This window comes from Gnatocerus cornutus, chromosome 5, assembly GCF_029298725.1.
Source record: "Gnatocerus cornutus isolate USDA-ARS CGAHR chromosome 5, icGnaCorn1.1, whole genome shotgun sequence".
NCBI classification, from domain to species: Eukaryota; Metazoa; Arthropoda; class Insecta; order Coleoptera; family Tenebrionidae; genus Gnatocerus; species Gnatocerus cornutus.
Window position 1 is genome coordinate 14,872,484 of NC_142237.1, and position 16,546 is coordinate 14,889,029.

The 16,546-nt window shown below is 31.4% G+C and overlaps 1 protein-coding gene across 2 annotated transcripts in view; it reads right to left on the reverse strand.

Moving 5' to 3' along the window:
• LOC148174975 (T-box transcription factor TBX20-like) overlaps window positions 1-13,497 on the reverse strand; it is a 29,645-nt gene extending 16,148 nt beyond the window's left edge. For both annotated transcript variants that reach the window (XM_088036757.1, XM_088036756.1), the window contains exons 1-2: window positions 12,848-13,497; window positions 2,544-2,859 (exon numbers count right to left, since the gene is read on the reverse strand). In XM_088036757.1, coding sequence (XP_087892883.1) covers window positions 2,544-2,859; window positions 12,848-12,977 — 446 coding nt within the window. In that variant the 5' untranslated portion in view covers window positions 12,978-13,497. The remainder of the gene's footprint in view (window positions 1-2,543; window positions 2,860-12,847) is intronic.
• Between the last annotated feature and the right edge of the window lie 3,049 nt (window positions 13,498-16,546).

Genomic DNA, 16,546 nt, shown 5'->3' on the forward strand with positions numbered 1-16,546 from the left:
TAGAAAAAATTGCGACTTAAATGATGTAAATATACCTCGTTCGATGTTTCGCTTATGTGTGGAGCAAATTTATAAACTTGAAGTTATAGGGCACTCATTTCACACAGAATTTCACGCAGATTCCAAATTCCTGTTCAAAATATACGTACGACAACAAATACCTGAGTTATGGGCGATTAAAGTTTCGGATAGTTGGTTTTTATTTTCGAAATTTTTACAGCTCACTATGACTGATGTAATGCGGTTTTTGCCATGGGTTTTCTCAAGCTTTTAGATAGAACGAGAAAAATTAACTTTCTGATTTTCGACCGCCTCTCGTAAACTACACACTTGCCTCACCGTTTTGAAATCTATCTAGATGATAAACTTTAAGTTGCTCTTTCGATTGACATATGATTCAAAAAATGAGTATACCTTGTTTTTACTTTTAAAAAGTTTGTTGAAAATCACCCTAAAAAGACTTCCTGTAAATCTGTTTCGGTCAAAATCTAGTTTATTAGTGAAGCAAATTGAAGTTATTTGTATTCATTTAACGCAGAATTTCACACAGATTCCAAAACTGTGCCAATTTCTCCCATACGTGAACAAATAACGGAGTTATGGTCGATTAAGAATTCGAGTTGTTGCCAAAGAGCCAAGATTGTAAAAATCTGCAAATAGCGAATACTAGAAACAGATATAGAGATACGAATTTTGCGATCGTTTTTCTTGCATTTTGTTTGCTAAGAATTAGATTTTATATGATTTTCCGGAACTCAAAAATTTAATTTTTTGAAAACATTTTTGATTAAAACAAAGCAAATTTACATCGGTCAGTAAGTTTATTATTTTTGGAGCAAATTTAAGTCATAGAGTATTCAGTTTACGCAGAATTCCAAGCTGCTTCCTCATCCGTACTGAAAATCCACTTCATATTACATACATATGTACATATATCTAAGAACAATAATTTTTTCTTAAATTATTTCAGTTTTGTGTATTAAATATATACAGACTGTCCAAAAGTGGCACACCACTGTGATATTGTATTATTGGACAATAGCATAGATCACCGTAAAATGTTAAAAAAAATCTGTCTTTATTTTTTTGAGATATGATGGATTGAATAGTAAAATTTCTGTGCAATAATTTTACTTTCAAATGAATTTGTTATCTAAAGAACATTTTGGGTAAAGACATGCTGTAAAAAAAAATCGGAAAAATTTTGTGAAAAATGACTGAAAACTGCGAAAACAGAGAGTGTGATTTTTTTCAACATTCTTTTGGTACTCTGGGGACCACCCAATTATTACTTTTAAGGTGGTGCGCCACTTTCCGGACACCTGTACATATCCTACTTATTGGTATTTCATTGTATTTACAAACTTAAAGACTTACAGATTTTAGAGCGAACTTAAAACGCAAAACTTCCAAATTTCTAAATTTTAAAGATTCCAATTTTTTGTTTGTCACCTGAAATTAAATTCATATTTTCAAGCAAAATTTTAAGCGAATTCTTCGGTCGAGCTAAAAGTCAGAGAACCGCTCATTTATCAAAAGCGCAGTAATTTGATTCACACAATTAATCAGACGATTCATTATCATTTATAACAATGATGTTAATGTTTATATTGTAAAGACATAAATATTTTAACAATACCTAATGGATTTTTTCCTAGCATTAAAGCAATTTCTCAGGCTCTTTTCAAAAGAAAGACCGCCTTGTGTGAATAGATTTGTGTGTTACAGTCATAAATTTAAAATTAATAACTATTACAACTTTTATTGACATGCTCTCAGCAGATCATCGAAAAAATCGCTTCGTGTGTTTATCACGAAATGAATGATCTCACAAGCAAAAGTAGATATTTAATTGCAGATTTCAGCACTGCCAATCACAATGGTCTATAAATACCCGCAAATCTTTCTACCTCAAATTTTTCGTGAAGTTTTACGTAATGAGAGTGGTGGCAAACGGCGAGTGATTAATCTGCGACACGGGGTGCAGTGTATAAGTGACATTTAAAACACGACAGGAGCCACACACCGACGTTGACTGAAACACTGCCATCACTCAAGATAATGCCGCTCATTTATCATCTATAGAACTCAAGGGTCGCTCCATATTTATGCTTCAATGGCGGTTTTTTATTCGGCGATAATGTCCGGGAAAAATGGCCAAGGGCCAGCGAATTTGACAAATTTCGATCTCGCTCCGATTGTAGATACAGTGCCTATTAATACCATGGAGGAATCTAATTTTATTAGCTGGGCTGTTCAGCTACTTCTAAGGTGTTATTTAGCGGTAATCAATCAATCTAGTAATCAATCAAATTTTCGACAGCCACCTGTGTTTTTCAAATGACTTACTAACATTAGGAGTAAGGGATGAAATGGTTTAACAAAACCTTAATAGGCTGTTTTTAGTGGTGGCTAATCATCAGACATCGAACACTTTTATAATCGATTATGGTTACCTGGGCTTTCGTCTACCTTCTGGCCCGGTAAGTGAAAGAGACAACTTAATTCATGGCTGCGGTATTAATATCGGATTGGAAACTCACCTTCCTGTTTTGGTAATGATCATTTCTGTTCCTAATTCGTTGAATTTTTCCCAGAGATCTTTTGTTTCTAAGTGGCAAGTAACAGCCCTCAATTCTTCACTAGACCATCGTTCTTGAAGAAGAGGATTCCTTGTCACTGCGGGCGATCTACGTCCGTTTGAAACGGAGAGCGCAGACACCCCCGTTTCTGATGTGGAAGACACATCCACTGGTGATTCACGACCACTTTCAATGTCCGGACTAACTAATGTACAATCTAAACCAACAGGTTCAGGGGTTGAAGGTACTGACGAGGCGGAGGATTCGACAAACTTTTCTGAAACATAAAGAAACCAAAGTTATGATATCATAAAAAGCCTTCAGTCGTCGTCTACGTAAAACTATCAAACGATTTCATCTATTTAATTAGTTAACTGACATTCACACATGGTCGAGGTAAAAAATAAAGCCATTAACGGAGCTTAATGATCACTGTTAAAATATCCATAAAAGTCGGAAGTATTTTCTATAACGCAACCCTTTACGTTGAAACAAGGTCTGTGGCACATAAATCGTCGTCTTAGGCGTATAAAAAAGTAGCTTAGGTATAATTTAGGTCGGAATGGCAACATATGCGAGAAAAATTAAAAGTTACTTTATTTGGTGGCACATGAAATACTGAAAATTGTCACGAAAGAAATTGCTCACGTAACGTTTGATAAACAATTTTTTTTTCTAAAGCACGTCGTGTAATCATTTGAAAAATTAGTGTTATTCACACTACACCGCACATAATTGAGCCTTTTATTGTGATTATTATTGTTCCATTACAGCTAAGTGTTGTTGGAAAAGTTCGCGTTGTGATTATAAACCCGACAATTTTGTCATCGTTCTCATCAAAGCAAAATATACAGAGCGAGCGGAAACGGAGAAAGGTCCAACCACCTAATGTTCACAACAACAATAGCTCGACGATAATCACGATGAGATGTTATCAACAGATAAGAGGATCATGCATGTAATGACATTGTAAATTATATCCAACCTAATGCCCACTGCTTACCTAAACCTACAATTAAGTAATGTTTGCCATGCGGTACCTTAACGCTACAATTATAACAGCGACAACGGTTATGCTGCTTTTTTTCACGAGTTTCTTAAATTAAGGGTAATTACACTAGTCAACAAATTTTGTAGTTAAGCAGGGAAAACTCATTTTGTAAGTATAATTGCCCCTTTATTCTGTATCCGAAGTTCGTTTTGCTCCATCAGGTTTGAATTCAGAGATATTTGTGAAATAAGTTTTTTTAATACACTGCCTTCACATTAACTTTTTTCAGTTTTGCTTTCGCTGTCTGTTTGGTAGATGATGTAGGGTAGACTGTATGAATATTATTAAAGATATATTTTTATTATTGCCCGAAGGACCAGAAATTAATAAAATTTCGATTGTTTATTTAAAAGTTTATTCAATGGCAGCTGATACAGGACTGATTTGAAATCTGGGAACTCCTAAAAAGCCACCTGCACCGACACCCTCAAAGGGCGTAGTGGCGGTGAAGGATGACTAATGTAGGACCACAAAAAAAGAGGTTGGCACATGTGGTATTTCACGTAAAGTTTCATAAACAATATTATTTTCAGTGTTTTGCTACTTTTTGATTTGACTTATGGTTTGACACTAAAAGCGAGCATACTTTTGCTCACAAAACATTTCTTCAGCTTTCCACATTGAAATTTAATTTTTAAAAATACAGTTTTAGTGCCACACAATCTCACTTTGGTATTAATTAATATCATCAGAAAGTAATTAATATACAAATCATCGAGCTGGTAATTTTTTGATTGAATTTTAATGTTATCTGAATAGAAATAATTGATTGCGTTTTAATGCACTCAAGTTTTAATTAATGCGTTGCAGTGCTTTCACTTTTTCCGCTAAATTCTTATCATTGACATTGGTCCTACTTTGATTTTTAATGTAATATGCCATAATACAAGTTTAGACCTCTGCTTTTAGAAGTTACATGATTAAGAAAATTGACTAATGTTTCGAATAAAATCACATTTTGTTAACTTTCGAAGACTTTTAATTTTCATGTTTACAAAATTGTAGTTTTTGGATAAATCTCACGTTTCTAAATAAATGTACTGATCAGAATAGAAAATTATGGATAGAAATTATGCAGAAACTATTGAAATGTAGTTAGTCGAATTGTTTACATTTTACATAAATTTGAAGATTCCTGGTCCGGAAAAAAGTTCAAGTGATGAAGCAAAAAATTAATTTTCACAATTTTCTTCACATTACTGTATTCAGTTTCCAACAGATTTCCAACAGTATTTGTATTTAATAATTACCCAATCAGTTTCCCAAAAAATTCTGAACAATACATGTCAAAAATTTTAACCCTTTAATTTTTTTGGTCTGTAAACAAATTACCAACTATTTTCAACAACAAGTTCTTTAAAATGTTTTATTCTGAGATGCGCTAACAATTAACTTAACTTTTCGCTTCTTGTCGGTCTAGAAATTAAATTAAATTGTAAACAATAGAATTGACTTTTACATAAATTCGCCGAAAAACAACAAAAAGTTTTAATATTTTTCGAAAAACTTTTAAATGTTTTTTGTCCTAAAACTTTTAAACAATTAGAGAGAGCAATGTTTTTGTATGTGTGTCAAAGACAAAATCTCAGTATTTTCAGTGATGCATTTTATAATAAAAAATCGATGTAATAACTCTTGAGTTATACAGGATGTGCCAGAACTCATGACCCGTAGAGCAAGGAAGGTGCCGACAGCAATATACAGATGGAAAATTTCAAAACAAAAATTGATTAAGTTTAATAGTAGGTATTCGAAAAAAAATTACCCACCAATCCCGAAAGCTTATTATAGAGATGGAGTAAAATAGCCTAAGGCAACGAGAGTGTAATGTTCATCTGACCAATGAATGATAGTATGTGTCCATAGTTACCGATCAAATACTGTTCTGCTTCGAGATTGGCTACCGTTTTCTCGTCTTAACTCAATTATTTTTTGAGCTAAAAAAATTTTGTTTCGAAATTTTGGTTCAGAATTGTTGCCTCCAAAAACCTCCTGGGACATCCTGTTTAGAAAATTGCATATGATTTTCATTGAAAAAATATATCTTTTGTACAAGAGATCATTTTTTCAAAATTATCATGGAAAGTATTAACCCTAAAAATAAGTTTTATAAGTCGTTGAAAAGTTTATTAAATTGTCTTTCAAAACCACTGTCGAGCATCTTAAAAAAAACTGAAAAAACTAAATTTGAATAGTAGAAACTAAAAAAAAACAGTTTTATGAGCATTTTACTGCGTATTGAAACAAACAAATATTTTCGTTGTTTTGCGGTAGTCACCTAAATCGTAGAGTAGAATTGGTAAAAATTTGCACATTATGTGCACCCATGCGGAAAAATTCTGTAATAAACTTATTGCCTTTAGAATACGTGCGAACGGCAATTAACAAGACTGTTAAGGTAACAGCAATTACATGCCGACAAAGCTAAAGCAGTACCAAGATGTAGTTAATTATAATTATTGCAATAAAAGTTATCAAATGTAATTACATATTCATCCCAAATTGCTGACAATTAACCACTTGCCATTCTAAACATTGAAAGAATCGCGATGAAGGTTTAATTGGACTGTAGCAATTTTACGTATGCAACCAACAACTCAAAAAAAGCCACCAAGACCAAGTTTGCGATATTTTCCAAAACTAGTTCCCAACTAAATATCCCTTGCACGTGCATGAAAGAGATTTATGTTTTGTAGATATTAGGTATGTGCGTAGATATAACCAGAATTTTTCCCACATCGTAGCTTCCTGTCAATAAATAAATCAAATCCACTCCGTTAAAGTAATTTGTTAAACTTAATTATGTTGTATTAAAGTCACCGTCTTATATGGAATGTTCCACTTATCAGCATTTCTAACATTACAAATGTCAATTTCAAAGCTACTTAATATCGCTATAAGTCGGGTGTGGTCTATTCTATCAGATTATTGCTTCCATTGTTGATTTATTAACAAAGGCAACTGTAAATCGCTAGATTTACGGTAAAAACCGAACGAAATTATCAATTCTTTTAATTTACTAACGACAAAGAAGCGAGCTAATTATTTACTAATTTGTTGCAGGTATGTTTGCATATCTCAATTATGTGGACTATGTCAATTAGAAAAAGTGTTTTGCACGTAATGCGCCATTTTTAGTTGTGACACGGATAATTCATCATTTAAATTAATAGTGTTGAGCTTTGTAAATTTGCACGTATAATTAGGTGCGACCTGATAAGAACAAATTTGGATCATCCAATAGGCATGCTCACAATCAAAATATGTCTCAGTTACGTAAATTATTTATTTCCTAAGCATGCCTTAGATACGATATCAGCTTATTCTTACATTTCCGCGAAATAATTAAAACTGTAGACGTCGAAACTATTTCTATAATCCGTCAAATTAAAATTTGCGTTTGTGGCGATAATTCATACAATTAAAAATATTTATTACTAATTAACTTAAGACAGAGTTTAATTATGTTATTTGAAAGTGTCCCCCTAATGCAGAAATGAAAGCCAAAATACAGTTTTAGCACTTCGACGTCAATCTATTTGACAATTACAGATGTTAGCAAATTAATATTTTCATGTTAAATTGGCACAAAAAGCATACAATTATTTTAATTAAGTAAATACACCTTGATAGAGTAAAAACAGTAGTGAGGCAAGCTTTAGAATTGGAAATCTGTTATCAGCTTTGTGTGTCTTTTTGCCAGACTCAGGATTATCCAACATGTAAACATTTTTAAGGCCTACATGTCGGAGCTCTTTTGATTTTTATTTTCAAGTTTTAGAATTTATAAAATAAGAAAAAATGAGACATTTTGGAAAATTTTTTTGAAACATTTTAAACTTCCTTGATTCTTCAGGTTTTTTTTATTCGAGAGATTCTTAAAATTTTAATATGTTATTTTTTACATTTTTTTATAGAAATTTAGCTTATTTTGAATTTTTAAGGAGTTTCAGATTTTATTAAATAGAAATTTTTTGAAGACTACAAAATGATTCGCTTTGTAACCTTTTATAATAAGAGCTCGTCGAGTTGTCAGGCTTAAAATTAACATACAGTACAACTTGTTTACATTACAATTTCGGTCTCTTAAATTGTCAGTGTCAGTGTCAGTGCTGAAAAGCTGCAGCAGTGCGGCAAAAAAGTCGGATTACTCTGGCTGCTCAGAGGCATTTAAAAGGGAAAACAACTTTTACCACAACAAAAATTACATCAAGTATTATTTACACAAGTTGTTCAATATTTCAGATAATTTTTTCACGTAATATTTTTTTTGTCAGTGATTCGAAAATTGCATTATTGAAGAATTGCCAGATGTGTCAGAAAAATACTTCAAATTCAATTTTAGATGGTTTATTACCTAAAAAACTGTTGGCACATCTCGCTCTGTAATTTAAGAATTTTACATCTCTCCAGCAAATGCCGCCTTTGGCTTCAACCCTGGCGGCAAACAATGCTGTCAAACCGTAAAATCCTACTGACAGTTGCTCGAATGTAAATAACTATTGCTTGACATTTTAAAAAAATCAAAAATAGACGAGAACTTAGACGATAACTAACACTAGGTAGGTACTTGGTGGGTGGATAATAATCTTTTCATAAGTAATAAAATAAAGATCAAAGCTTTAGAAACAAAAAGAAAACATTTTATGTTCCTGAAAATTGAGTGGCAATGGTTGTTTAAAAAATGTCAGAAATTTTCTCAGTAATTCTAACAAAATAGATTTCATCAAAAATCCAGATTTTTTTTCCCACAAACAGGTCTTATTTGAAATGACTCATTGCTTTCATTTTAGATACACCAAACACAATGATAGTTACTCATTGACACCCAATATTAAAATTACACCCTCGATGGTCAAATTAATGTAAAACTTGCATGTTCCAAGAGTAAACATTTGTGACAAATAATGATTCGATAAAATTAGTGGTTAATTTAGAAATGCATTAACTAGAGTGGTGCTAAAACAAGGGAATATTTTACCGATCCAAATACCGAAGAGCCGACATCGGTAATATTGAACTATAAATTACCGACGAAATTATTTGTTATTTGTTTAACTCCATAGATATAGAATCTAGAAGCGGTTATTAATTTGAGAAATTACACACTCGTGGTGGTAACGTGTAAATGAAGAGCTCTTCTTTAATTTTTTCTTTTATAGATGCGCAAAAATGTAGTTCAAAGAGCTTAAAAAGCGTCCGCTTTTTTACAGTCGCAGCATATAACAGCAACGATCATTAGCGCTTAAATGATCTGTGATAAATACTGAAATAGTTTAACCAAAGTCGTACACTAAATTTGAGTATTTACTGGAAGCGCATGAAAATATTTATCCAATTGCACGTCCAATTGTTTATTTCGTTCAGGCAGTAAATTATTCAACAAACGTGGAAAATTTCACAAAACTAAACAATCAAAGGCTCTACAAACCCCAAATTATCAAATATTTTAAACGTGTAAATCAGTCAGTTTGTTTAATATAATGCATAAATGAGTTTAACACTTTTCCGAAATTGGCGCACCCGCGCTATAAATTACTTTTTAATTAGCGTGCATCACTCCCATAACAAATAGGTGGGATTAAACTGTTCCTTCGCATTTAACAAAAATGGGCAGTATTACAACCATTAAAAAATCTTCTTGGTGGCTCAGCTATTAAGACCTAAATTATACCGCTCATGTATTATTAACGAACTTACATTCGTGAGAATTTTTTTAAACCAATAAATAGACAATTAATCTTACGGTTTGATCTTAAGGAAGTGTTCGCCGACTCTTAATTTCATGATAAATTGGTCACGTTTTATAGACTGGATTGTTTCTAATCATTTCATTTTTGCAAAATGGAGGAGGACCACTTTTTCGAAAATGAAAATTAATGTTTTATGGTCGTCGTTTCGGATTTAGGATGTTCTCACACGTGATTAACGGTAGATATCTAATTAGGAACATTCATTAGTCGTATTTTATCTCGGTTCCGATAGCTGTACAGACAGAAATACTTTTAAATTTTAATCTAAAGTGTTTCTAAGCTTACTGTATACAGCTCTTTCGTTGAAATTTTTATAAAAGCATTTGATAAACAAATAGAGACTTTCAAAATTTGGGCTTTAAAAGTTGTCTTCCGAATAATTAAAGTTTTGAAACTTAATTTTTTGGAGAGATGATTATGGATGGTAGTTGACTATCCAGCTTTTATTTCTTCAAGAATAATAGGAAGCTTTTGGAGCAGAAATTCTCCGTCCAGCTTGCATATTGTTTTCTAATTATAAAAAATATACCGCCATGTCATTACATTTTAGTTCTCGTTTTTGAAGTAATTTTTCATAATTATGTCTATGCTAGTTTAAAGAAAAACAATTCGAGACATTTAAAATTCTCTGAGATGGCGTTTCTTCAAAGAATCAAAGAAAAAAATTACAAAACTGACAAAATAAATTGTTTTTTCAAGCCTTTAGCTTCCTATTTTTACTGATCTTACTAGAATCAATTAATTTAACTTATTTTTTTGTGTAAGAATCCGTAGACATATTTAATATAACAGCTCTAGTTTTTTTTGCTTTCCAAGTGTTTTTCCAAATTTTGACGGCGTAACAAATAAAGAAATAAAAAATAAAAAAACAATTTAATCAATTTAAGTTTAAATTTAGGATTTTCATCGATATGTCTCCGCTGTTCATAAAATTTTACATGTTTCTTTAGGCTAGTTCTTGAGTTTTCAACGATTGTCACTGCAGTCTTGTAAGTGATGTTGCTCTAACATTTAGTGGTATTTTTTGTACAATAACATTGATTTTAAATGAACTTGAGGACTTTTTCAAAAAACCTTTAAACATTTCTGAAATACCTATTTAAAACATTTTTATAGGTTGTTGAGACTTATCAAAAATTTCGTCGCAAAAATGCTGACGCGCGTTTCGATAGCAATGCTACCATCATCAAAGCGAACATTAAACTCCTCAGAATTTTTTCGACGACGAAATTTGATGTTTGAGATATAAATTGTATTTTTTATAATTTTTGTCAACAAATTTGATCCAACAATTTTTCTTGTTTTGAATAAAAATTGACATCAAAGTAGCTGTTTTTTCAAAAACTACAGTTGATCTTGAAAAACCGTTTACTGTTTCGTAATCAGAACGCCCTGTATTTCTAGAAACCCGTTTTACATCTAAGGAAAAAAAGTACGGTCGCCCAGTGTTTTCGTTAAATTCAAAGAGATATTTCAATGTTAAAAATTAGACAAAAACAGTAAATAAGAATTTGAAATAATTGTAGGTGTTGGAAAGCATATATCCATTTTTAAGTGGTTTTATTATACCAGTAAATGGGTTTTAAGGTAATAATGTCGGAGAAATTTGCCATAAAGAAATGAAGCAAAATTGGTAATTTAAATCGCAAAAAGCGACCCAAACTAGGTGCTACATTTTTTTAAATGTTGGTAGTCCTGTTTAGAAGAGTCATAAGAATTTGCCAATAATGACAGTTTTGGTATAAGCTTAAACTCTTAAACTAACGTGTGGTTGAAGGAAATTACAGAGTAGAAAATTGTTTTTAGATTTATTTATTTTAGGTATTCATAAATTTTTGAGCTTCATAGTAAATTGAAAAATTCGTTAAGATTTTTTTAATTGAGTTGGCTGTAAATTTTACCTTGACTTGAATCTCAGAACAAAAATTTATAAAGATCACAGCAATGACACGAGAAATAATTTTAAAAAATCAAAGTGCTTCAACAGCTAATAAACTGGTTCAAAGAAAAAAAATAAGACGGCAAGGTCTTTCTACTTACAAAAACATTAATATGCATATCCTCACTTGTTATACAGGTGTGTAGACATTAAGGCTAATTTAGAATAATTTATTTAGCATAAAGCCTGCATTAAATTGTAAGAAAGAAAGCATTGAAAAAATAAAGTCCAACAACTTTGCAAATAAAAAAAATAGACTTTTTACAATTAACTCTTTTGTATCAGCAGATGCAAACGATGTCTAGACACCGATTATTTTCACAACTTAATAATGAATGTCTCAAATGACTTACATATGGACGTGTATGCTGAAACAGAAAATGTTCCTCAACTGTGTATTTTTTGTGGGGATATTTTGTCATAAATATTTGTATATTTTTTAAATTTACGACGTATAGAATAAAAATAATCCAATTCTGGATCATGTATCAAGTTCAGCGAACCATGTTCTAAGTTTGGCAGACATGGAGAATACAAAATATAGATCTCTTTGTGGAATTGAATTTTGACTAGTCTGTTTTCTTGTTTTTTTTTTTAAACAATTCTAAAAAATACTTTCACGATGAATTCTAACACGATTTATGTAGCTGTCTTGAACGCTTGGTATACAAATGAAATATGAAAGTTGCTGGTAAATAATAATACCATCATATTTCAAGTGTAATTGGTATTGTTACTGTAGAATTCATCAAGTGATAAAATTTTGTCTAGAGGTGTACGGAATGATTACCACGATAATAAGCATAATGAGCTCAATGTGTAGCTAATAGAAAACTTTCAAGTTTCTAGGTTAAAATCTAATCAAGTAAAGAGTCTAAAAACTTTCATGAGATCATGAGTTTCCATGTTACCAGAACGTTTTTACCATTACGAAATCTTGCGCAAATCTTACGAGGTAGTAAAATTTAATAAGACATTTTTAGAGGCAATTTATAATTGATTTTTAATGAATTCTTCTAATCGGCAAAATATACTAATAAAAATGTTCTTTAATTAACATGGGAATGGGTAGGTAATCAAATAACAAATACAATTTTTGTAATGAAAAAAGTTGATGCCGTGATTGCAGCTTTCAGAGCGTCATTCTTTAGTATATAGGGTGTAATTACTATAATTCCAAGCAGAAAATTCCGTTATGGCTTAAAACGAGAAAAATGTCTTTAAAAATACGACGAGAAATTGCGTACGCCACTGGATACATAATACGAGCTTTTTAGTAACCAGATCGGCGTTCATTGCATTCAATTGTATGTTGAATACGAGAAGGGTAATTCTTTTTAATGGTTATATTTCAATTACACCCTGTATATTCAACGGTAGCTCAGTAAGTTGTGGCAAGACTTCAACAAGAATATTCGATTTGATTTTAATATTTAAATGCTTTTTTGGTATTATTTTCATTTGACGTTAATATTTATTTTAAGAATTTGAAGATAACCATCGCGTTTGCAAAAATCCTTACCAAGCGGTGAAATAGAATCCGGCGGATCCCGATCCCGGCATCTCGTCCTTGGAGCCCTCCCATGCCTGGACATGATTGCAGCGATACTAAAGTCGGTGGCACAGGGCCTCATGGTGCAGTTATCCTCCATCACCTCGTCGACCACATCACCATAGTGTCAGGTCAAGTCACTAAAACTGTTAACCGCCACGTGAACCGCCGTCGCTACGACCGGGGGCGGCGTGAACGTCTACATGTCATTTTAGGCACTTCCGTGTACTTTCACTAGGTGTGAGATAGTTTTCGCGCCGGCACAGAAGCAAGCTGTTTTGACAGAATGAATATTTAGATCCCTTTGACTCACATTTAACAAGATTACTTTGATATGCAGCGAAAGCATTCAGATTGGTTGCTCCCACTTCAAGAGGCGTTCCTCACTCTCTTCTCAGTAATTGATTATCAACGACGCTCTGTTGTCTACAGCGACGCTGTTCAACGCCGACTGACCACTCCGTCGAGACGTTATCAAAGGAATGTGCCATTTTTTCCACGATTCTCCCCGATGACAACTCGCGACCGGCTTTTGTTTTTACCTCCCGAGCCCCGTATGCACCTGGGCGGGCATTATAACACAAACTATGTGATCCTTTCTTCTTCTCTGCTGTTTTGATCAGACAAATTTCGTGGGGAGGGATCCAAGATGACACGCCCAAGGGAGGCGCTTACACTTTGGAAACGCCTATCAACGATGCTGGCCGATTATTTTGTTGAGCCGTGCTTACCTGCACAACTTTAGGGACTAACGAAAATAATTTTCTGATAATTTTCACCCGCTCTTACAGCCAAATGTTTCACGAAACGTCAACATCTTTCAACACACGAATTTTATACAATCTTCTTACACTTTTATTATCACACAATACTAATTAAATTATATCAGAGACCTGGCTAACAACTCTTTTAATCACATATATTTATTTATCAATGTAGATTTCTGGGTGATAACTTAAGTCAAGGATACCCTTATCTACCTAATGACTTAAACTTTAAATGTCATGTAGGTAACTTTCAAAGTGTTTAAAACGTTTTTGTTTTCTGTATTTATTATCTATGTGAACATTCTTTATCTATTTAATTATTCCAGACCTTTGTCTACAACAATGATAAAAATAAATGCTTAAAATTACGTGCAAATATGTATGCCAACAGAAACATTTTTTTACCAATAGTAGGTACGTCATCTCAATTAAACTATTTTTCTTTTCTTTTTTATTATTTTTTTTATTTACAATAAACCAGAGTTTATTAATCAATAAATCACAACAATAAATACAAAAAATTAAATGAACTTAATAATAGATCAAAACATCGTAATAATAAAAAAAATTAAATATTGTTGCAGTCTAAACAGGAACAAAATTTTAATAAATTTTATTATTAAAAAAAATAGAAAAAATTGAAAAACTAACACTTTTAAGAGGGATATTGGAAAGTACAATCAGAACCAAAAGTTTGAAATAACAAAAACTGTAAAAAGAAAAAAAATGTAAAAAAATTAAAATTAATTTAAGAATACAACAATAAAAGATTTTCAAAACTTTTAAAATTAATAAACATATCTATACAGTCTATAAAACATAAAATAAAAAGATTTTTTCTAAAATTTGCATTGACAGCCATTTCCGCATTCGTTTTGAGTGCGTTAACAGACTGTTTCCGTATCGGATGCATTAATAGCTTTGTTACGATAGCAGCATTGGAAAAATAACATAAAAAATTGTTTCTTAGAAATCAAAAGTAGGTACGCGTTTTATAGAACTCTTTTTATAATATAAAAGTGTAAAGAATCTTCAAAATTTAACTAATTCAAAAGAACATACAAATTTAGATTAAAATAAAATAAATAAACCGAAGATCTGAAGCATCTACAGAAGTTTGCAAATCGGAAGATTGCAACAGATCCATGCATTTTTACAGTTTCATAATCATAAGTAATAGGTACAGTGGAACCTCGATTAACCGTGTCTCGATTAACCGGGTTTGCGATTAACCGTGCTCACTCAATCCAGCTTGGAATTTTTGACGTTAGGAAAAATTCAGCCAAGTCAAGCAATGAAAGCAGTTAATGATCTGTACTTTAGTGAACAGAAAAATTTTGATTTTCATAACATTCTCAATTTAATAAAAATTTGAACTTACGTACGAAAAATAGTGTCAAACTGTAAAAAACAAAAATTTCGTACCTACTTGAGTTTCTAAAATCTTGGTAACATGACATCTACTTAATAGATAGGTTAGACCCTTCCCTTCTATTACCCCGGATAATCGAGAATCGACTGTATGTAGGTAAAGCTCAAGATAATAATGTTTTCTACCTTACCTGTCTCAAATAGTGAAAAAATTTAAATAAAGTCAAAATTGTAAAGATAGGAGAAACAAAAACATAAAGTTTTCGAGATTGCAAAATTGCAAACTCCAAAAATAAAAAAAAAAACTCAAAAAATCAAAGCTTGAGAAATAAAAATTATTGAACTTTCAAAAAAAATTTATATACCTAACTACTTATAATTTAAATCAAAAATTCTTAAAAAACTAAAGAAGCCAAAATATCAAAAAATATTTAATTATTGTAAAGATATAGGTATGCATGTACAATAATTCTTTAAAAAACAGAAAAATATAAAATACCCAAATCATTCTACTTATAAAAAATTAGAATGAGAAATTTACAGGGTAAATACAAAAAAAAAGTTCAAACTAAGCTGAATTTAAGTCTAAACTAAGAAATTAAGCAATGGATCCAAAAATTCAAAACGCACAAGGCAAGCAAACTTTAAACAATTAAGTATTCTAAAATTCTTTATTTTTTTTAGCACAAAAATTGTTGTTATTTTGCATATTTTTATTAAATATATTTCTTATTTTGCAAAATTTGTTCAAATAATATGGGATTTTATGCATAACTTTTATTTTATTCATTAATAGCACATTAAAAATTAAAAAAAATCTACCTACCTATTTATAATAACCAGATTTTTTTTACCAAACTAATGAAAATGTCCCGCAATACCTACCACGCATCTCCTTTTTGCAGAACAATTAATTTAATTAATTTCTATGTTAAGTCGTTCACATTTTTCAAAAATTTTTAACGATCAATTAATCCATATTTAGTCCTTTAAATAATTTGCTTTCAATCGAGGAAGTCGATAAAGTGGGTGTCTAGCAAATGAACTAAAAATCTAAATTGTGGTTTGTAGGTGGATTAATTGCGATCTACAAGTCAATGTAAGAGTAAAGTGGGTGTAATTTATTGCCCTCTCTAGTATCACTTTTCAGTATATTATAAATTATTTTTTGAAAACTGTAGGCGAGCGTTTTGATGAATCCTAATTAAATTATTTCAAAATAATTTACGACGAACTAAAATTACAATAACAAAGAGTTAACAAGAAAGAATGAAAATCGAGTGTTGTTACAGCTGTGGCAAATAGTTAATGAAACTTGAATGGTCCAGTCATCCAAATCAAGTTTAAAACATATTTATGCTGACAGGAAACCATCGGCATAAAAATTAACAATTAATAAATTCATAAGAAGAATTCCAGTGTTAATAAATATACAGAAGCCAGTGGCATTTCCAAATACAAGTGGATTAACATATTCGAACCATAAATACACCCACACTGTGTGCATGCTGGTCGAGAAACAGTGACAAAT